At 50.9% G+C, this 22,518-nt stretch overlaps 1 protein-coding gene across 11 annotated transcripts in view; it reads right to left on the bottom strand.

Annotated features, from left to right (window-relative positions):
* Positions 1-22,518, bottom strand: part of FBXO11 (F-box protein 11) — a 183,798-nt gene that overhangs the window by 77,107 nt on the left and 84,173 nt on the right. For all 11 annotated transcript variants that reach the window (XM_032772050.2, XM_032772049.2, XM_032772046.2 and 8 more), the window contains 2 exons: positions 22,012-22,139; positions 21,821-21,902 (listed from right to left, as the gene is read on the bottom strand). In XM_032772050.2, coding sequence (XP_032627941.1) covers positions 21,821-21,902; positions 22,012-22,119 — 190 coding nt within the window. In that variant the 5' untranslated portion in view covers positions 22,120-22,139. The remainder of the gene's footprint in view (positions 1-21,820; positions 21,903-22,011; positions 22,140-22,518) is intronic.

The raw sequence follows: 22,518 nt of genomic DNA, 5'->3' as shown, positions 1-22,518 counted from the left end.
TCTAGATTGTAAGTATAAAAGATCATAAATTTAGGCCTTAACATTAGTCATAATTTCAAATTTAATTTTAAATAATTAAAAAACAATTTAAATAAACTCCAATTTTTTTTAATAATTCATTTTTATCCGTGCTGGTATGAACATACTGTCTGTAAAGGCTAGAAAGATGGTTTAGGAAGGCTTGTAGCACACAAGTCAAGATCTCAACAAAAACCTGTGTATTACTGAGGGAATAAATGAGAAAGGTGGTCTGGAGGAACCTTACTGTGGCGGTGATGAGAGATGTTCCTTGATTTCTTACAACTGCAGATTTGTCTTTACTAAGTATTAGCCTTGAGTAGAAACACTAGAATGTGCTTTACTTTGGCTGATTTTGTCCTGATGCATCCCTTTTAACAACAATACGTTAACCTCATTCAAGCGAGTCCCAGACATCAACAAATCTCCACTGAAATGCTAGAAGGCTGTTTATCACCTACTCATTAAAAATGAATGACAAGTTCTTTCTTAGTATCCTAGCCGACCATTTTAACAGCATGTGATCTTGATGTAGAATATGCCCATTACTTTATGTTCTTTCATGCTGGTATCTTGAGACAAAGATCCCGTTATGTCTGAATCAGGTATAACTACCAAGATTAAGATCAAGCAGAAGGTAACCAGGGTCATTCTGGCCTGTTCCTCTGAAATCTTCTTTACTAATCTCACCTTCAACGCCTTAGGCGGAGAAACAGGCATATAGGAGTCCACTTTTGAGATAAGATGACCCGATCTGCCACTTCTGGGTGCGTCTTCCTCTCGTAGTAAGAGAAGGTTACTTACTGTAACTGGAGTTTCTTCAATTGTGTAGTCCCTATCCGGATTCCAACTGGGGGTGTGCATGTGTGTCATACACCAGGTGTGTTCATAGTAGTATCTGTGCGTTCACCACGTGGTGCATCTGAGGCTTTAAGAAGCCGTGCAGATTGATGCTGCTCCAGTTCCCCTTACACAGGAGCACGCCGTGGAGATAATTGAGAACGGGTGTTGAAATCCAGATAGGGACAACACATCCCGAAGAACCTTCAGTTAGAGTAAGTAACATTCTCTTCTTCAAGAGATGGGCCTCACGTGGATGCCAATCGTGGGAGAGTAGCAAGCAGTGTTTAGAGTGGAGGTAGATGCAAGGGCATGACAGCAGTCACTGTGTATAAAACAGCTTGTCCGATGACAGTGCCTGCCTTTCAGCAGGGGCGATGGCATAATCTGTGACAAAGGTATGGACAGATGATCAAGTGGCCACACGACAAATGTCCTGCCATGGAACATCCGCAAGGAAGGCTGACATGGTGGCATGAGACCGCGGGGAACGAGCCGTGACCGTTGTTGGTGGAGGAACATGAGAGGAAGTAAAGCAGTCAGTAATACAGTGGCAGATCCACAGGGAAATATATTGTGAGGAGAGCACACAGCCTCGACAGCAGTCAGCAATGACGACGAAGAGGCGAGAGAAAGTGCGAAAGGGGCGGGTGCGCTGAAGGTAAAATGCAAGTGCCCTACATATGTCCAGGGAGTGGAGTTCGCGGTGCCTTGTGGAAGTGTGTAGCTTGGGGTAAAAGGTGGATGGAACAGGGATGCCACCTTGGGGAGGAATTTGGGTTGAAGCAGAAGGAGTCCTTACCTTTGTGAAAGACAGTAAAGGGAGGCTTTGCCATCATGGCCATCAGTTCGCTGACGCAACATACAGAGGTAATGGCCACTAAGACGACGACATTCATGGAAAAGTGAGCGACGGAGCATGTGGCAAGGGGTTCAAAGAGCAGCAGAGAGCAAGGGCAGAGAGGACCAAGTTAAGGTACCAGAGAAGGGATGGGCTTGTGGACTCTGGGAAAGACATTTAGAAGGTCACAGAGGAAACAGGCAGCAGTTGGGTGAGTGAAAACAGAGAAGCCATCCACTAGAAGGAGGAAGATACTGAGTGCCGCCAGGTGGACATGAATTGAGGAGTGTGCGAGGCCATATTGTCTCACAATAGATGTCATCCAGGGAGGAGCCGTGGTCACGTGACCAAAAGGTGAAGTGGCGTCATTTGGCTTCACAGGAAACTCCAGTGGATGGGTGCCGGCTGTGTGCCAGGATGTCGTGGACAGAAGCGGATCATACTGTATCTACCATCACCCCTATCCAAATACTAGGCCACGAGGTGAAGAGGGCCAAGGTTGGGGTGTCAGATACGGCCATGGTCCTGCGTCAGGAGATTAGGAAGGTTGGAAAGCCAGATTGGAGGCAGATTCAGAGAAGAAAGTCCATAAACTAGTACTGGCGAGGCCAAGTAGGGGTCACATGGAGGACAGTCACCTGATCCTGGTGTATTTTACATAGGACTTGCAGAAGCAGGGGAATGGGTGGGAAGGCATAGGGGAGTTCGGTGGTCCAGGGAGGGCATCCTTGCAAGCTTGGGCCTAGGGCTCCCCATGAGCAGAAAAGAGGTAGTTTGTGATTGTTCGCAGTGGCGAAGAGATCCCAGCAAGGTGTGCCTTGCCGGCAAAAGATGGAATGGAACATGGGGTTGGGGAGTTCCCACTCATGGTTGGCATAGAAGGGCTCCCCATGAGCAGAAAAGAGGTAGTTTGTGATTGTTCGCAGTGGCGAAGAGATCCCAGGAAGGTGTGCCTTGCCGGCAAAAGATGGAATGGAACATGGGGTTGGGGAGTTCCCACTCATGGTTGGCATAGAAGGAGTATCTGCAAGAGAGTTGCTTGCACTGGGAAGGTGCATGGTGTGGAGAGATATCTCATGTTTGAGGCACCAATGCCAAAGGAAGATGGCCTCCGCAGACACTACTTGTTGACATATACAACGATCACCATGGTGTTGGAGGGCAGCTGGACATGGCAGGAGTGCTTGGCAGGCCAGACAAACAGCGTGGAGTTCAAGGACACTGATGTCCATTCTCGCTTCCCTGGGCAACTAGAGGCCATGGGCTGTGTAGCCTCCCACACGTGATTGCCAGCCCACCATGGAGGCATCGATGGTGTTTGGCACTGGAGGCATCAAAGGGATACCCACTAGGACGGAGAATGGGTTGTGCCACCAAGTGAGGGAGATGAGGATGGAAAGGGCGAGAAGGACCGGTTTGGTGAGAGGGTCCATCTGCTGATTGCAAGTCAAGCAGAGCCATCATTGCAGGCAGTGCATATGAAGGTGGGTGAAGGGTGTAACTGAGGTGCAGGCTCCCATATGGCCAAGGAGCAAGAGGCACTGTCAGACGACCATGCATGGTCGACAGTGAAGCCTCACAATGAGAGCAATGAGGGCAGAAAAATGGTCTGATGGTAGGAAGGCATGAGCCATGACAGAGTCAAGGTGCACCCCTATAATGATGAGGTTGCAAGTAGGGGTAAGTACTGATTTTTCTTTGTTGATGCTAATGCCAACTTAGCCAAGCAAGGCACACAGGGTCGGTGAATCGCCCATAAGCTGGTGGATAGGTCTGCTGTCTGGACTGTAAGAATGGGCTGGCAAAAAGGCAGGATCTGCATCAGGGCACCAGTCCAAGTCTAAGGATGGGCCTAGCAGAGGTGGAGCTGTCAGAAGCAATGGGACCATCTGAGGATGGGAGCTGTACCTATTGGTTTCTGGGAACTGGGTTGGCGGAAGCCCGCCCATTGCTAACAGATCCTTCCCCCAGCCTAAGGGGAGGATCTACGGGACCTCAGAACTCCACTGATTTCAAGGGACAACTAATAAAAGAACAGGGACAGGAGTGCGGTCAGAGGGTCATAAGAAAAGAGCCTGACGGGGACATCGAGCAGAGAATCCCAGACAGCGCTCACTGCTCCTCGAAGGCGTCAAGGGAGAAGGGAGCCAGTGGACGCCGCCCAGAGGAACTCTGTCTGGATATGTGAACGGACTAAGGATCGGAAACAAGCCCCACAGTCACAGGAGTCTCCATTGGCCAACCTCCTCTCCCTGGTTGCGTAGATGGCCATTTCTGCCAGGATGAGGAGGAGGTTGACCAGGAGGTCCCGCGACTTTGTGGGGCCACAGATAGGGAGTGCATAAAGAAGGAGGTGAGGGGAAAAGTGCAGCCAGAAACATAACAGGATATCGGTGAGGAGCCGGTATAGGGGCTGCAACCTGGCGCACTAAGTAAACGTGTGCCAGGGTCTCCTGCATGCCGCAGAAGGGGCAGGTGTCTGGGACGGGGTAAAGCGCGCCAAGTACATTCCCGTGCGCACAGCCCCATGAAGGAGCTGCCAACTGATATCCCCGGCGGCCCTAGGGACCAGGGAAGAGTATAGGCTGGCCCACCAGGGCTCCTCACCCTCCAGAGGTAGCAGGAGGTCCCGCCACTTTGTGTCGGGGCGGGACACGAGGGTGAGGAAGTGAAGGGTATGGAGCACGAGCGTGTAGAGATGTGTCGTTGGCGCAGTTCGGAAGCGGACCAGCTGCAGATCATGCAGCTGGCTTGCGGAGAAGGGCCAAGGGGGCCGGTCGGGTCCACGGGGCAGAAGCCCAATGAAAAGGTCTGGAGGGCTCGGGGTGGTGGGTGGGCAGGGCATGCCCTCTCGCAAGACCCGGTCGAGGTAGGCCCGAGCAGTGGGTGGCAAAGCGGCCTCCACCTACTGTAGTACGCGCCGGGGAGTACAAGGTCTGGAGAGCCCCATACACTGAGCGAGTGCCAGGTGATCCAGCCAGCCTCCCCGGTTGTAGTCCAGGAGGTCTCTGACCCTGGTAGCTTCTGCCACAACCAATCTCTAGCGCACCGCGGGGGACTCTGCCACCTGCACATGGAGCTGGGGGTTGTGTAGCAGGGGCTCCGCGAGGAGATCTGCCCCCTTGGTGGCCGCCACGGACCTGGTCGCAGAGAACAGCTTCCAGGTCCGGAGGAGGTTCTGGTAGAAGTCCGGTAGCCCGGAGAGATCTCGCGGAAGACCCCTCGGATCGAGATAAAGGAGCTGCCGGTCGTATCGGAGTCCTCAGAAGCGGCGCAGGAAGGTGTGCACCAGTACTCTCCACGCCGGACTACCTGCACCATAAAGAAGCCTCTGCAGGGCCTGGAGGAGGAAGACGTGGACTTGAGTGCGTAGGCACTTCAAGCCCTGCCCTCCCTCCTCCAGGGGCAGGTGGAGGACCCCTGCAGGGACCCAGTGCAGTCCTGGCCAGAAGAATTCCAGAACCACTTTCCGGAGGTCGGCCAGGAAAATCGGGGCTGGGACCAGGGTGTTGAGCCGGTACCAGAGCATGGACAGGACTAGTTGATTGAGCACCAGTGCCCTCCCTCGAAGGGAAAGGCACCGAAGGAGTCCCGACCATTTCCGGGGCCGCTCCGTCACCCTGCCCGCCAAACCCTGCCAGTTCTCCGGTGGAGATGGATGCGTGGCAGAAAGGTAAACGCCGAGATAGAGCAGCAGACCCGCGCTCCACCAGATGGCCTGAATCGCAGGTAGGAGGGAGCTCACCTGCCACCCGTCCCCAACCACCAGGCCAGAGTTCTTGACCCAGTTGACCCGAGTGGAGGAGGCCACCGAGTACACTGCCCAGCAAGCCTCCATCTAAGCCAAGTCGCCCGGGTCCTGGACCACGAGGAGCACATTGTCGGCGTACGCCGACAGGACCAGTTGTAGCTCCGACTCCCGAAGCACCAACCCCGTCAACCTCCTGCAGAGGAGACAGAGAAAGGGCTCAATTGCCAGAGCATACAGCTGGCCCGAGAAGGGGCAACTCTGCTGTACTCCCTGCCCGAAGCTGACCAACTCGGTCAGGGTCCGGTTGAGCCTGACCAGACACTCTGTGGAAGCGTACAGCACCTGGAGAAAACCCACAAACTGGGATCCGAAGCCTAACGCTCGCAGAGTGCTCAGGAGATACCCGTGGTCCACCCTGTCGAACGCCTTCTCCTGATCCAGGGACAGAAGGGCGAATGACAGACCATCCCTGCAACCAAGATCCAAGAGATCCCGGACCAGATAAAGGTTATCAAAGATGCTACGGCACGGGACAGTGAAGGTCTGGTCTGGGTGAATCAAGTCCTCCAGCACGGCCCCCAGCCACAGCGAGATGGCCTTGGCTACGATTTTGTAGTCCATGCAGAGGAACGAGATGGGACGCCAATTATGTAAGTCGCAGAGGTCCCCCTTCTTCGGCAATAAGGCGAGCACGGTTCGCTTGCACGAGAGAGGGAAGATCCCGCTCTGCAAGGACTCGGCCCAGACGGTGACCAGGTCCGGGTCGAGGACGTCCCAGAACACATGGCAGAACTCCATGGTCAGCCCGTCCATGCCTGGAGATTTGTCGTTGGGCATGCGAGGAGGGCTTCCGAGAATTTGGTCAGAGAGAGAGAGAGCTCTAGCCGGTCCCGGACGACCGCGCTGACTGTTGGGAGTCCGTCCCAGAGCACTCTGCAAGCGGCAGGATCGGTCAGATCCAGGGAGAAAAGGTCCTGGCCCACTCGCACATCTCTGCCGGATCCATGAGGAGGGTGCCGTCCTCTGCCAAAATGCAGGTGACATGCTTCTTGGCCCCTCTCTTTTTCTCCAGGGCGCAGAAGAAGCAGCAGCTGTGATCCATCTCCCGAAGGAGGCGGATGCGGGATCGAACAAAGGCACCCCGGGCCCGATGGTCTTTGAGGACCTGGAGCTCCTCCCGCTTCTCCCGGCACGCTCCGCAAAGGGATGGATCCTCGGGCTGGCAGCCAGACGCCTCTCCAGCTCTAAGACCTCCAGTTCCAGCTGCTCTATCGCCACATCCCTCCGTCAGCTGGCGCCCCAGGTGTAGTCTCGGCAGAAGAGCTGGGTGCGCACCTTTCCCACATCCTACCACCGCCACGCCAAGGGAAAGGCACGCCGCTGCCCTCGCCAGGCGAGCCAGAACTCCCAGAAGGACGCCATGAAGCCCGCATCCTCCAGCAAGCTGTTAAAATGCCAATAGGCCGGCCCTGGCTTCTCCGCACAGAGAGAGGCCATCACAGTAACGAGGTGGTGATCCGAAAAAGGAGCTGGCTGGATGCTGGAGGACTGGGCCCGTGAAAGATGGAAGCGTGACAAATAAATGCGGTCCAACCGGGAGTGGCATGACTGATGGGCTCCCACCCGGACATAAGTAAACGTGGAGACATCGTCCGGATGGTGGTCAAGCCAGACGTCCACCAGGGAGTGACGGTTGACGATCTCCCAGAGGACGTCTGCGGCCCTGGTCCCCGAGCAGTCCCGCTCCTCGAGTGTGGTGTTAAAGTCCCCGCCAAGGACCAGGCATTCGTGAGGATCCAAGGAGCAGAGGAAGGCGGATGCCTGCTGATAGAACCACAGCCGCTTCGGGCCCAATGTCGAGGCATAGACTTTCACGAGGTTGACCACGAGCCCCTCCATGCGGACCCAGAGGTGCAGCAGGCAGCCCGGCACAACCTCGGCGACCCCCAGCACATCAGGCCGTAGGTTGGGGGAGAACAGGGTAGCCACTCCAGCTGTACGGGCTGTGAGATGGCTAACGAAGACCCTGTCCCCCCACTTCAGCTGCCAACTGGCTTCGGCGGCTGGATCCATGTGAGTCTCCTGCAGGAAAACCACAGAGTACCTCCCGCTCCCGAAGAAAGGAGAGCACCTGGCTCCTGCGGAAACCCACCCTACAGCCCCGGGTGTTCAATGTGGCAAAGGTGGGGCCCCCACCCGGGAAAGAACCCGGTCGCCCTACACCAACGAGGGATACCCCTGGTAGCTGGGGTCCCAGCCACGAGGCACCGGACGTTGCCTCAACAGGCTCAGCAGCCGTCAGCGGGGTGCCACCCGCGGCCAGCTAGGTCGAGGAGTCCAGGGACCCTCGGAGGCAGGAGCGGATGCAGCAGTCGGTGTGATGGAACATGGGGAAGGGGAAGCTGGGGTGAAGTCGGCTAGGTCGAGGCCCGTTGGCAGAGGGTCATCCTCCCCCTGGGTGACCGGGGTCAGACCCAGAGCCTCGATCTCCGCAAAGGTGGAGGGGAGCTCACTTCCCCTTACCCTGGGGTCCTTCCCACTAGCGCCCAAGGCGACGCTTAGCTCGGGTGTTGAAGGGGGCGCAGGTGGCAAGGGAACAGGAGGGGAGGGACTGCAGAGTCTGGGGCCTCTGGGGGGAGGGACTGCAGAGCAGGGATGGTGGTACCCTCCAGCGCTGCCACGTCTTCCCTAGCCAGCACCGGCAGATGGACCAACCTCATGGGCAATCTGGAAGGCTTGGTGTCTGCGGCCCCCTTTCTGGTCTTACGGGGGGCTTCCGCATCAGATGGCACGAGCGGAGCTCAAGCCTTCTGCTTGCCCTGCTTCAGCCCTCCATGGAGTCGCCTGCAGGCTGATCAACAGTGGTTGGGTCAAGGGGCAGGGATGACAACTCAGGGAGGTACTGGTGGAACAACAGGAGGGAAGGAAGATTCCCCTTCAGGAGAGCCCTCTCCCATGCCCAGCAGTACCCCTGCCGCACCCTCCTCCACAGGCCCCGCCAGAGTACAGGCAGCAGAGGCAGGGCTCTCCTGCTCGTTTGGGCGCACTGGAGGAGGTACCCCTGAGGCCCGAGTGGGAGCAGTGATCGGCTGGGAGGGAGGAGGGGTGGCTCTGGGCACCGGGCAGCCAGGGGCGCCGGCGATGATGGGGCTGGAGCCCTGCTGGGGCTCGGGGGTCCCGGGAGCTCCTCTGTGCCAGGCCAAGGGGTAGTCCCTCCGAACGTGCCCCGTTGCCTGGCAGAGGTAACACAGGGCCTCCCCCGTGGAGTAGTGCACCCGGTAATGGGCCCCCTGATAGGGGACCAGGAAAGACCCCTCGAGCGCCTCTCCGCCACGTGCCGCCAGCAGCAGTTGAAGCTGCATCTGCCAGCGGAACGAGAGGACGTGACAGAGGGCGGGGTCTTTGCAGCCCAATGGGAGAGGGCTCACAATGGAAGTGGGCTTCCCCAGGATAGAGAGGGCGGGTAACAGGGCGGCATTAGGAAGGAAGGGAGGGACAAAGGTCAGGACCATGCAGACACCCAGGTCCTCCAGCGGCTCCAGGGGGACGAACACCCCCCCCACCGCCAGGACCTTCTCCACCGCCTCCTGGGCGGCGGCCTCCAAGGCAAGGTAGAAGACAACCTTGCCATATATTTTGGAGGCTGCCACAATGGTCGTGGGCCCCACCACCTTCGCCAACGCCCGCACGTAGGTCTCCACTTGGGGTGAGGCGGGCACCAGGAGGCAATGGACGCCGTGCTTCCTGGTTAAGGTGGGGAAGAGGCCCCAGCCACTGTAGATGGTAGCAGAGGCGGCGGCGGTCAGGGGAGATGACGTAGCAGCAGGCAGGAGGGCCACCCCCACCTGGGCTTACGTCCTGGGGGCCGGGGGAGGGGCACCTGCAGAGCTGGTGAAGGGAACAGTGGGGAGGGGCGCCGCGGCCGGTGGCAGCAGTCTCTGCCATGGAGGGCCTAGTCTTTTTAGCGGGGCCCTTTCCTTTCTTTTTGCCTTGGCCCTTTCTGTCGGCTGGGAGGGCTCCCCCACAATCGGAGGGGGCGAGGGACGTGGCAGCAGCAGAGGGCACCCCATCACCCACCGCTGCCGGCGCCTCAGCGGGAGTGGTAGCAGGTGGTCCGGCAGCGGCGGTTGAGGTGGAGACTAGAGGGGTTGTTGGGGGAACAGGCAGAGCAGGGGAGGCGGACCTTGCCCCAGGGGTCCCACCCGCCGCATCTCCCGCCATGGTGAGTAGGGAGGGAGGGGAGACACCGGAGAAAGGAAGGGGGGAGGGGAAGCAGGTCAACCACTCCTCCCTGCTAGGATGCAGGCAGGGGAGGAGGGTGCCAAAATGGGGGAGGGAGCAGATAGGGGGACTATCAAGGACTTGGGGGCAGGGGTTCAGTCACAGACACAGGATCAAACCCGGTTCCTCTAGCTGCACTAGGGGAGGGGAGGGGTGCAACAGCAATGGGGGGTGCAGTGCAATATGGGCAAACTCAAACAGGGGAGAAGCACAAGCGCACTATAGGGACATGGGCGCACGAGGGGAGGGGCTAATCAAGGTGAGGGGATCGCAGAGGAGGGGAGCAACCAGGCTGGGAGTGGGGCAGAGGGACCAAGGGGCTAGCTTCAGAGCTGGGGCAGGACAAACAAAGCTGTAAAGGGAGACAGGCGGGGCAGGCAAACAAACTGAAGCTGGGGGCGGGGGAAGGCTACAAGGGGCAAACGGGGCAGGCAACAAGGGGCAAAGCTAGGGGGCCTGTTGCAGAGGGGAAGGGAAGGGGTCAGTCCGGGGGAGGGCAGGGGTGCATGCACCCATGAGCGCTTGTGCGAAGTCAGTGTTTGGCTGGCTGCTGCTGCAGGCCCAAATGGTGGCAATAGGGCATGGCAGGCCAGGCGAGCAGCTGAGTCCCAGAGGTAGGAACTGAGGCAGATGGTAAGTGGCCTGTGGAGGTGGTGGAAGAGGCAGAGGTGGTGGTGGGGGTTGGGGAGGGGGACAGAGATGGACCAGGGGGCAGGCTCCACGCCACACCCCCTGTACCCCCACAAACACAGTCTAAATCCCCACCACTAGAGCACAGTTAAAGAGTTTTTGATGGCCAGTCAGTCTTTGATGGCCCCCTCCACAGTGGTCTCCAGAGTCCTGTGCGCTACCCCAGCAGCCAGTGGTCTTCTCAGTCCTCTTCCTCCTCCAGGCTCCAGCAGCTCCCCAGGACAAACAGCTCCAGCAGCAGCAGCAGCAGCAGCTCCTCCTCCAGCAACCCTAGTGGCCAGGCAGGAAGGACCCCTCACAGGTGGTAGCGGTGGTGGTGGGGTCCTGGCTTCTCCCTCTGGAGGTGGGGGAGTGGGGCCTGGCCAGCAAGGCCCCCCCACCCCTAGCTCAGCAGCAGTGCGGCAGAAGCAGTCCAGGGAAGGAGCACTCCAGCCAGCAGCAGCAGCTCAGGAAGGGAGAAGGAGCTCCAGCCAGCAAGGCAGCCAGGGAAGGGGGATAGCGCTCCAGCCAGCAGGGCAGCCCGAGGACATTGAGCGCTCCCTATAGCGGACTGGTCCCCTGCTCCTGCCTTGATGGGCTGAAAACAGCCCTGAGGGAAGGTTGTGGCTGGGAGCTGCTAAGCTGGGCTGACTGGGAAGTGGCTGCAGCTGGGCCACACCCCAATGAGGCCCAGCTGGCCCTATAAGAGGCAGTGATCCAGAGGCCCAGGCAGTCTCCCTGGGGGCAGGGCCTGGCTGCAGGGAGCTAGAGACAGGGTACTTGAGTGGAGCAGGGCTGGGGAAAGGCAGAGGAGCTGGGGAGCTCCAGACTGGAAAGCCCCAGGCTGCGGCCTAGCACAAGGCCAAGAGGTACTGGGGGTTACAGAGGGCAGTTCAGGGGTATGCAAAGGCAGCAGGTTCAAACCCAACCTTGCCAGTGAGGCGTAGGCTGATACTGCAGTCTGCCCCAGGGCATGGGAGCTAGATGATGACTGGCAGTAGCCATACACTGAGGCAAGGTGGGGATAGTGGGTGGGAGTTCCCCTGGGAGGGGGAGACCTAAGACTGAGGGGCTACTGCCAAGGAGCAGCAGCCCAGATAAAAGGGCACTGGGTCCAGGGAGGGACACGGGGGGCCAGAGGACAGGTGGATCGCCGGCCTACAGAGGGCGCTCCAGAGCTGGAATGAGCTAATTTCTGAACAGACCAGCAGGAGGCGCTGCAGGGGTGAGTCTGCACATCTACAGGAGCCAATGGAAGACAGTCCATCAATAGGAGAGGTTCCTCAAGCGGGAATGGAGGACTAACAGTAACCGGCAGGGAGCCAGCTAATGGCAACATCAGTTCAGCCGCGGGAGTCAAGGGGGACAGGCATCCTAACATGCACAGAACCAAGCAGGAGAGACCAGACAGACTTGGCATAATGGATGATGGCAGAGGCAAAGACTGCGGAACAGTCACTGGAGCCAAGGTCAACGTTGCTGGAGCCAAGGTCAACGCTGCTGGACTTATGCTCTGAGACTTCTTCACATAGTCGGTGTGCAACTTCTCACCCAAACTGGCACAGCTTAGAGAGCAAACGTGCTTGGGGGCGGCCCCCACTGGCGAGCCACCCTTGTCCCTGTGTGTGCTTCGTATGCACACAATGCTGCTTGGGTGGATTCGGTGGTGTCACCAGTGCCAAGTGGGATGGACCAGGAGTGGGGCTGGACACCGGTGCAGATCCTGTGGCGCACAAGGGTGCATTCTCGCATCCATCAGGAACTTATGGAGGCAAAGCTCATGAGCCTCTCGGGTTTGGGGCAAGAAGTAGTGGCACATTGTTGCTGCATGCAGTGACAGAGAACTAGTGACGGCAAGAAGCACAGTACTTAAACCTGGCTTGCTTGGGCATAGTCCCCTAGCCAGGGAAGAGTCCCACCAAGGGGAAAGTCTTTGATTCCTATTCCTAATCTAGCTAACGAATTACTAACAAACTAATAGATGGGAGAAAAACAAGGATGGACAACTATACTACAAAGAACTATACACAGCAATAACAGGAGAAATATAGTACTCAATGCAAGCTAAGAGCACAGAGGGATGGGGGTTCAGACTCTGGCCATATGGCGGTAAGAGGGAACTGGAGAGGGGTTGACCTGCATGGCTTTTTAAAACCTTGGATATGCCACATGGTCAACGCACGATGCATGTGCAGGTCAACAGACACTACTGTGAACAATTCCGACTCTGGTGCATGTGTACCTATGATTGTAATCCACACAGGGACCATCACTCAAAGAACTTTTGGTTTTCCAACTAGACCTGGACTCAAGTAGGTTCCTCGGTGGGCATTCTACTTAAAATGCAATGATCGGGAAGTTGATTGGGTCTCCAAAAAAGGATATAATCCTCCATGATGCCTCCTCTTTGGGCCACATCCCATGAGTCACATGAATCCAGATGTGCTCCATTTACATAAAAGCTGGTATCTGTACTTATGGCCAGTCTCTCTGAACCCAAGATCAGGTAGCTGCTGCTAAATCCTTAAGAGCAACTTCTCAAGAGATGGAAGTCCCGGCTCTAGACCAAGATCTTTATATATCAATTTGCTGCAATTACAGGCTGGTTGTGCAGCAGAAATTGTGCAGAGTATCTGCGCAGGAGACTACAAGCTTGGGAGCAGAGTCAATAATTCAATAACTGGGAAAGATGTTCAAATGCTTGACAAATCAGAAATACTATATTCTGAAATACTTTATTCTGGAATGCCAACCAGAACCCATAGATGCTGGTATTTTGTGAGGACTACAAAACTGGCTCTTCCACTCATTCACTTAAAGCTGAAGGCAGATGGCACTGGCTACTACATCCTGCGTAGCACTGACTGTGAAACGGTCCTGATGAACTCATCAGGACAAGAGTAGACATATCTCTTTCTTTGAAAGGGGAAGAATGTTTAGAGTCTTTATGAATACCCATGTGGAAGTTATGGGTCAAAAGGCTTACCTACACAGGAAACTTCTTCTAGTTACAGTATAATTAAACAGATAAACCCCTCTGTGGACATACTTATTCTACCATACAAATGGCTTTTGGGGATTTTATTTAAATGCCTTCCCAATAAATAAGCTAAATCAAATAAAGAGGCCTTCTCATACTGCAGTAAGAGTGTTCACAAAGGAGATTATACCAGTATAAACAGTGGTATAAATCACATCTTAGCTTATATTTGAATCTTGCACCAGTATAACCTTCCTATGTACAGAAGCCCAAAGAAGGGGAGTATTCAAAGTTTCCTGTTGTATCTTCAATAATTCTTCCTGATCAAAGTGTCAAGAGAAACCTCTTGGCCATCTATTAAAGATATGCAGTCTTGGGAGGATAATGCCATAATGATAGATTTCAGTATTTCCATTCAGAATCTGTTTGACTATATTTCCTCAATGTCCTTTATTAAGGACTAGTAAGCAGGTGCAACCTTAGGCAGGGTGATGAAGTCTTTGTCGTATTTTGGGTGCATATAAAATTTCATTTGTCTGTTGGGGAATTCTCACTCCTCCTTAATCATGTCCCCACAAAGCAGTTGAGGAGTAATTACAGATCTTCAAATTAGCAAGAATGTTATTTTTTCCTCCCATTGCTTGCTTGTTTTTCTATAAACACAGGAGCCTGTAGAGTTCTCCTTTTGTGCTTAATTCTAGAAAACCTACCTGAAAGTCTGAGAGATCTTGTTCCAAACAGCAGATTCAGAAATTTCCCTTAACTTTAGAGGATCTTTTGAGGGGAGAATATTTCCACAGATTTTTAAGACTTCAACAGAAGTTTTGAGGCCAACAGGATAGCCTATTTTAGGGGATGACTAAAAAATTTGCTGCCCCTTTAAGAGCTCACTGTGAGCAACATCTTCTTTTGTTGTGCCCTGGATCAAATTCCTGAGTGAAGGGGGAACCCCTGTAAGAGAATGGGAGCATTACCAGGGTGACTATATGGACAGAGGCTGGAGATGTGTGTTCCCAACATGTCTCCCAAAAAAAGAGTAGCCTCCTGTGGGACTCATGGAGGTGGAGAGAGGAAAGAGGATCATCCCTCATGGAAGGGGATTTGAATTGTGCAACTCCCTGCTTTCTATTACTTACTCTTAGCTGAGTGTGAACCAACCACAGAGAACAAGTGAACTAGAGCAACTGAAGACAGATGACTAACCAATATCTATGGGGCTGCCAGATGCGCTGAAGTACCTTAGCTACCAAAAAGTATAAAAGCTTCCATGGTGTAGGGTCACCACTGCAGACCTCTCCACCACCTCAGCATGAACCTCACCTATGTGGTGGCTGGGAGTAGGGATTTCTTCCCTCTTTGATACTACGGAGTCAGGGAGCTCCACTGAAGCTTTCTTGGCTGGGTGTGTAAACTGTGGAAATGGAACTCCCATGCTTGAGGGTAGGCAGGCAGCCTTTTCAGGGGACATGCAAACAAATGAAACCTAATCCTTGAATCCATGCTACTCCTTCTTGACCTGGTCTCAGATAAGAGAGCTTCCCTGCAGCCTGCTCAATCATAGTAACATGGACCTTTGCCTATATACAGCCAAGACCTGAGTTTCCTTACAGCTTCATCAAACACCTCACTGTGGATAATGCCAATGTGCTGGCCGGGAGCTTCACCTTTGCCTCCAGGAACCTACCAACTAAGAGCAGGGGAAGCTGCTTACCCAAGCCATCTGTCTGACATTTTGGATGTGAGGAGGGAAGTTACTGACCTTCTCAGAAAACCAACTGAAAGTTTTAAGAAAAACCTAGAAGTCAATGAAGAAACAGATATTTAGTTAACACTCTTTTTGAAATCCTGTGAAAAGCTGCTAAAAAGGAAGACCTGAAATCTGCCATCTGTCCAGATCTGGAGGCAGAGACATTTGGGAAATTCTTCCTGAGAGCCAGTCCTAAACCCATTTTCAGAGCCAAAGATACAGTCTGTCTTCAGTTGCTATGGAGACTGGAAAGGCCTCACTATGGAGACTGACAATGAGCAAGGTTACCAACTGTCACACATCTTGTGACACTCATGTATTAGGGAGCCCAGTCTGCACTCCCACAACTCAACCTAAATGTCACATATTTGGCTGAGCTGCAGGCAGGATCTACAATTCCACCAGAGGCCACTACAGGCAGCTGTGGAAACTGGATTCAGGCAAACAGGCCACACGTCTGTCTGCCTTTTCGTTGCTGCTCCAGCAGGATTCAAGTGGAAAAGGCGCAGCAGCAATACAGGCAGAGAGGTGGCGGCAGCAGGTAGGTGACTGGAGAACACAGAAGATAAGGGGGGCTCAATACTAGCTCTCAGTTCACTCTGCCCCTGAACCAGACCCCAGACTCCCAGCATCCCAGACAGATCTCATACTCCCAGAGAGACCCCGGTTCCCTGCCAAAGCCTAAACCACCAGCCAGAACCCCAAAGAGAACTCAGAGCCTGCACCCCAAAGAGACCCCACTCTCATCACCAGATAACATCCACCCACCTACCTGAGCACTCCCAAACATACCAGCACCCTACCTACCCTAAGAGCATCCCAGGGCCAGGCCCTATCCATCCACCCACTCAAACAGTACTCATGAACCTACCCCCCAACAATCCAACAACCCCAGATACCAAAATACCACCCAGTTTCCCAACTACCTCCAGACACTCTCCAGGACCCACCGATCCAAGCGTCCCACACACCCTAGCAACCACCTATTTAGTTTAGCAATCCCAATCACACACAAGCACTTTTCACTGCTACCACTGAACCCTTAGATACCCTCCAACCCAGCTGCCAAGTTTTTGTGCAATTCCATGTCCTACCCTCACCGCTGTTTAGGGAAGGGTGTATGGACCATATAAAAAAGTTTATAGTCATATGCTATTTTTTGAACATAGGTAAATCAGCTCATTAAATAATTTATATAAAATGTCACATAGAGCCACATAGACATGGCAACTATGAGAGAGAATGGTCACAGTCAGTCTGTCAATGGGGGGAGGGGAGATTGAGCAACACGCATACTATTCTCTACTCTCATACCTCTCTACCAGTTCACTAACTCTTCACTATCTTCTTCTGTCCCACCCTGCCCACTGCTGACACACCCTTACTTTCATTTACAAAGGAAAGAATGTATGTATTTTATACATAATAAAAAAAATAAAATTGACAGCTTTTCAAGTAATTGGTATAACCATAAGGGACAGTAGACTAGTGGATGGGGGGAGAGGGAAAAAAAATATGGGAGACTGGAGAAGAAGAAAATAACTCTGCTATCCCCACACCTTCATTCTCCTTCTTCTCTTTATTTAACACAGTAAATGGTAAAATTTGTAATATTTAAAAAGTAAACATTTTCTTAAATGTTTCTTAATATGACTAATTGACTGGATCACAGCAGACATGAAGCTTTGTGTTTTAAAGCTCTCTCTCTCCCTCCCCTGTGTATTATGTGTACAGAGTTGATTCATATTTATTGTTAGTTTAACAGTTGATTGAGAACAGGAATTAGAATGACCAAAAATGAGGGACAAAGGATTTACAGCCCTCATACATATAGCTCAAAAGTGTAATGGTCTCTCAATCCTGATGTGCAGCACTATGTCTTGTATAGAAGCCTTTTTGTAGGGGAAAGCTGGAGACTACACAACTGAGGAAAGCAAGAGATCAGTATATACCCAAGTGGAAATTATTAAAATTAATTGGGAAGAGAGGGTTAGATGTAGCTATGACAAACATATTTTCTAAACCCATCACTATACTATAAGGTATCAGAGGGGTAGATGTGTTAGTCTGGATCTGTAAAAGCAGCAGAGAATCCTGTGCACCTTACAGACTAACAGACGTTTTGGAGCGTGAGCTTTCGTGGGTGAATACCCACTTCGTCAGATGCAGTGGGTATTCACCCACGAAAGCTCACGCTCCAAAACGTCTGTTAGTCTATAAGGTGCCACAGGATTCTCTGCTGCTTTTACACTATACTGTAAAAAAGTCAACAAATATAGGAGCCTGAAAACACAGTTTTGGAAGAGGACGAAAGGCAAGTTACTGTGTAAATTATTTTTTGAGTCTGCATATTCATCTGAGTACATATACATTCAACTAATGGAACAGTAGTAACCAATACTATATGATACAGTACTCTGTAGCATATTTTAGCATCTACAGCAGCTCCAGAGCCTTTTGAGCACGGAAAGTTGGCTGAGGAAGCACAAGATTAAAGGCAGTCATCTAATGTTCCAAAAGCAGTTAAAATGGGTACATCACGGGAGAGGTACAAACGTTTACAGCTAAAGTGGAAGATGAAAAAGGTGACATGACAAGCAAGGAGAGAAGTGGAAGTCAGATGACTTAAGCAGCGGATTTAAGGTGACAAGGAGGAGCAGGTGACAGAAGAGAGCAACGGATCATGGTAGAAGTGGTGTGTATTTTCTTACAGATTGTTCCAGGTTAAGTAAGTAAATATTTATAATATAGTGAAAGGAAATCTTTCTATTTTTATTTTGAAATTAAATGCCATGTGAGTATTTCAAACAAGCACTATACAAGACTGTCATTTTGTAAACTGAATTATTTTATGTAGGTGTTTCATAAACATTGAATTTTTATTTTAGTAAAGCAATTAGGACATTCATTTGGAATGTTAATATGAACATTACTTTTCATCAAGGTTTTCATATGTTAATAATATACTTTCTTTCACAGAGTGGAAATAGTGTTGTCCAGATAAAGACAACTAAATGAGAGGGTTTCAGAGATTAGAAAACTAACTCAAATTGTCAAAATAAGATTGACACACAATTAGATACTGTACAGAGATAGATGTTAAAATTTTGAAATTATAAACTCGTTTTACACATGAGTAACAAGTCTGGGATAGATGTTAAAATTAAGAACCAGTTCCTAGGCTATGTGTTTTTTTCAGATACTGTATGTGGTTGCCATTAATTTTGAAGACACTATAATCAGTGCTATATTTTCACTGTGTCTCTATCTGGAAAATCCATGTAGGACAGTGACTATCTTCTGAGATACATTCTCAAGGTCCCCTATGGTGTTCACCCCCATGCCTTTACCCACACCACCACCATCTGCACCAGTGGTCCTGAGATCTCACTCCATCTCTTGGTTCCCTATGATAACTGGTCCTCAGTGATACCACACTGTCTCCCACAATGGAATCCCAGAAATACCTTACTCCCCATCACTAATATCTTCCATTATTTTTACTCTGTTAAAAACACACACAAAGACACACACCCCTATTACAAAATTAGAATATGGAACAAAAAATTGAACAAGGAAGAAAATGAGAGCATCTTGGCTAGCAAATTGAGTGGGTTCAGGGACAGGCCTTTTTAGTCATAGTTTGGACAATCTGATCTGTAGTTGGCATGTACCTGTCTACTAAGAATACTGCTATGAAACAGTCTAGGGGCCCATAAACCATGGTTTGCCATTCTTACAGCGAGCATCTGTGAAGCAATTCCATGCTGGAGCTATCTACATAATCTCAATTCTTTTTCCAAAGATGCAAGCACTGTGACAGCAGTGGTAAAAAAATGGGATACAGAATCAAGCTTGGGGATTAAAGGGATAGATATGGTGTAGAGTACAACAGAGGAAATCAGCTGAAAAAATATAACCAGAAGTAAAGCTTACAGCATGGAACAAGGAGCTAAGAGCAGTACAGAGGTCAGAAAGGTTGGTGTAATGAATATCACAAAAGCTGTGCGGAAGAGCAAACAAGGTTGAAGAATAACTAGGAGTTGGTGAGAGACAGTGACATACAGAGACAGACACAAAAACCAAGTCAAAAGAGAGTAGAGGAATTGGTACAAAGTTAGATATCAAAGTTAACAAAAGAAACTGCATAAGTAGAACCACACTGGTAGTTGTGGAAGTTATTCTAAACAACCTCAAGGGTAGAAGATGGAGGTGGAAAAATTTATCATTAATAATAATAATAATAATAATAAAGCTACTCATCAATGTCAGAACTAGGGGTCGGCAGATAAAACTAACTCAGAGAGACAAACCAAACAGAGTGGCCTTCCAGCAAAAAAAGGGGGAGCTATAAGTTACAGAATGGGTGAAGGAGCAGCCTAGTGCCTACTCCATGACCTTCAGATTTGGAGAGTGAGAATAAAGAGAACCATAGGGGACAAAGGCAACAGATGCTGAGTCAGTGAAAAAGAACCAAGTTTTGATAAGAAGTGGAAGGAATCAGAGATAAAATGGTCAGATCTTGCTGATAAAACAGAAGAAGGGGAATTTAATGAGAGATAGCAAGTAGGTAAGAAGATGGTGGTAAGAGTAATAGGAAAGGGAAGATACTGAGAAAGAATGAAGAGGAACACAGATGACAGACTACATGCATGGAAGTGTGGAAATGGATGGGGTAAGAGAGATACACAAGCATTGATGTGTTCTTCTGTTTTGAGGCACTGCCCACAAAGGAGAAACGACAGCCTTCAAATTCTTAATGCAAAATGAGCACCACAAAGAGCTGTGACATGATGGGTGGATACAACAGCATGAAAAGCAGGGCATATGGTCACACTGAAGTGCAGGAAAGATTCACTAAAAGAGAAAAATGTTCCAGAACCCAGTATCTGGAGAAGCCGTGAAAGATGGGGAGAGAGGCCATGGTGGGTGTGTGGAAGAATATGGCTCCAGCTGCAAGTAAGAAATTCCACTTGGCAGTTGATTCTTCTCCTGTCTTTGTCAAAATTCTGTTTCTTTCAAAAATCCTTGACCCTGTTCCGCACCAGGAGAGCCACCATTTAACATCAATTGAGTGAGGAGTATGGAGAGATATCTTTGTCATTGTGATGCGGTGTATAAACTCAACCCTAAGACAGAAGGGGTTAAGGAGGAGTTCTGGGCGCAGGTGATTCGGTTCTGCTGTACCTGCAGAGCCTGCTCCAGGTGGAGGAGGAGCTTAAAAGGGAGCTAGGCATCTCAGGGGTTTGGGAAACAGGGCATGACAGTAAAGGAGCAGAGACTTATATTGGGGGCTCCTGAATAAGGGTACAGCCGAGGTCCTGGCCGCAATGAACAGGTCTACAATGGCAGCTACCCCAGCCTTCAAAGAAGAGGCCAGAGAAAAGACCCAGGAGATAGGTAGCTAGAAACTTCTTTCTTTGGCTGAGGGAAACCTGACTGGAGATGGAGGCCGATCAAGGACTGCGACCTGCCTGAAACCCTAGGCAGACAGAGAGTACAATGGCATCAAGAAGTGGGAATGAAATGCAGGAACTTAGGCCAGTTTGAAGCTGAGGCTACGCTGTAAAGAAGGTGGCTACCAGCTGAGGCCAGGTGTGCTGAAAATTCCATTGTTTTTGTTATTTTCTGTTGGATTTTAAGTGAAGAATTTTAAGGCCTGTGGGGAAGCAAGTATTAAGATGTGGCACAGGAAGGCAGCCCCGAAGCACTCCAGGGTGTTTGCTATCACTGCCTCCCATAGGACCTTGGTTGGAGCCTGGTGGAGATGGAGGTCCAGGCTACCCTAACAACTGCCCTTTTTGGGGAGGGGGCATAAACTTGAGGAAAGGAGAGGTTAGAGACATTGTAAGTCTCAAGTTAAGGGTGTACCAATCCATAGAGGTCTGGAGGTGAGCTGAAGATCCTCTCTGTCGTGGAGTTATTGTATTTTTTAGTTCGGAAGGGGGAAAGACAGTGATATGGCCAGAAGGCCAAGTTGCTATCTAGAAGAAGATAAACCACCACAGCGTTGGAGTGATGCCTGGCGAGGGATGCCAGTAATTGAGAAGAACTGGGACCCAATGACCTAACCACTAGGTAGCACCACCAGTAAAGCCTAGCTCTCGCCACAGGCACCTGTTCTCAGGCAGCAAGGTTTTAATCAGCGAGTCTTTATACCTTTAAAAGTCAGATCTGAACACCTATAAGCTTCCAAAATTTAAGTTCAAACAATTAGAAACTTGTTTTTTCCTCTCACTTCATTTTCTTCTACTTATCTATCGGGGGGGGAGGGGGGGAGAGCACAACTCTTTTGCAACACTGTACACTGTAGTCCAGTGGTTCTCAAAATATGAGTTGGGACCCCAAAGTGGGTTGTGACCCTGTTTTATTGGGGTCACTAGGGCTGCTGTTAGACTTGGTAGTGCCTGGGGCCAAAGCCCAAGCCCCACCGCCCATGGCCGAAGCCCAAGGGCTTCAACGCTGGGTGGCAGGGCTCAGGTTACAGGCCCCCTGCCTGGGGCTGAAGTCCTTGGGCTTCGCCTTCAGACACCCCCGCCTGCAGCAATGGGGCTCAGGCTTTGGCCCCCTACTCCTAGGATAGTGTAGTAATTTTTGTTGTCCAAAGGGGGTCACAGTGCAATGAAATTTGAGAACCCCTGCTGTAGTCAAAACGTTTTTTCTCCAATCTTCCCCTTTCCCAAAAAATATTACCTGATAAATCCTGGCATTTTCCAGATACTCTAGCACGTTTAGCTCGATGACCAAAGTTCTCGGTAGCTGAAGTGGAGGCACCCTTTAACCACATAAATAAGAATTAGTTAAGACATTATAGCACTTGCAAAAGTGTTCATGTTAGCCACCTATTCCTGAAAACAAAATATACTTTATAAAAAAAATATTACCTCCATACTGCTCTTTGTAGGGCAAGCTGTTCTTTTAGGTAGAAGAGTTTTTCTACGAAGTTGGTATGGACTATTTTGTGCACCAGGACCCGATTCTTCTGCAACCATATCTGCAGGTACATCATCATCTATCAAAAGGTCAAAAGGAAATTCAGTAATTTGAATTACATAGCTTCAAAAAACCTCATTAAAAAAGCGTGCAGGAAGTTTGAATATTTTCCTGGTACAAAAGAAGCATTAATGACTTCCTTTTCTAAGCACGTGCAGCCAGAAAGATGCCACAATAATCCACTTGCCAGACGTGCAGGCACAAGTTCATCTTCATGTATGCCCTATATATTTTTATTTTCAATTGTTTTCTACACATTAATCCATTTCTTTCTTTGTATTTACACAATATTTATGCTACAAATTCTATGATGTGTCCTTTATACTAGAGATTACTTTTAACTACAAATAAATTATTAACTGTGCTAATGAAGAGTCAACTTTTAAATGTCAGTGCTT

This window comes from Chelonoidis abingdonii, chromosome 3, assembly GCF_003597395.2.
Source record: "Chelonoidis abingdonii isolate Lonesome George chromosome 3, CheloAbing_2.0, whole genome shotgun sequence".
Lineage (NCBI taxonomy): Eukaryota > Metazoa > Chordata > Testudines > Testudinidae > Chelonoidis > Chelonoidis abingdonii.
The sequence above is the reverse complement of the archived record's forward strand: the minus strand, read 5'-3'. Positions and strand labels throughout refer to the sequence as shown.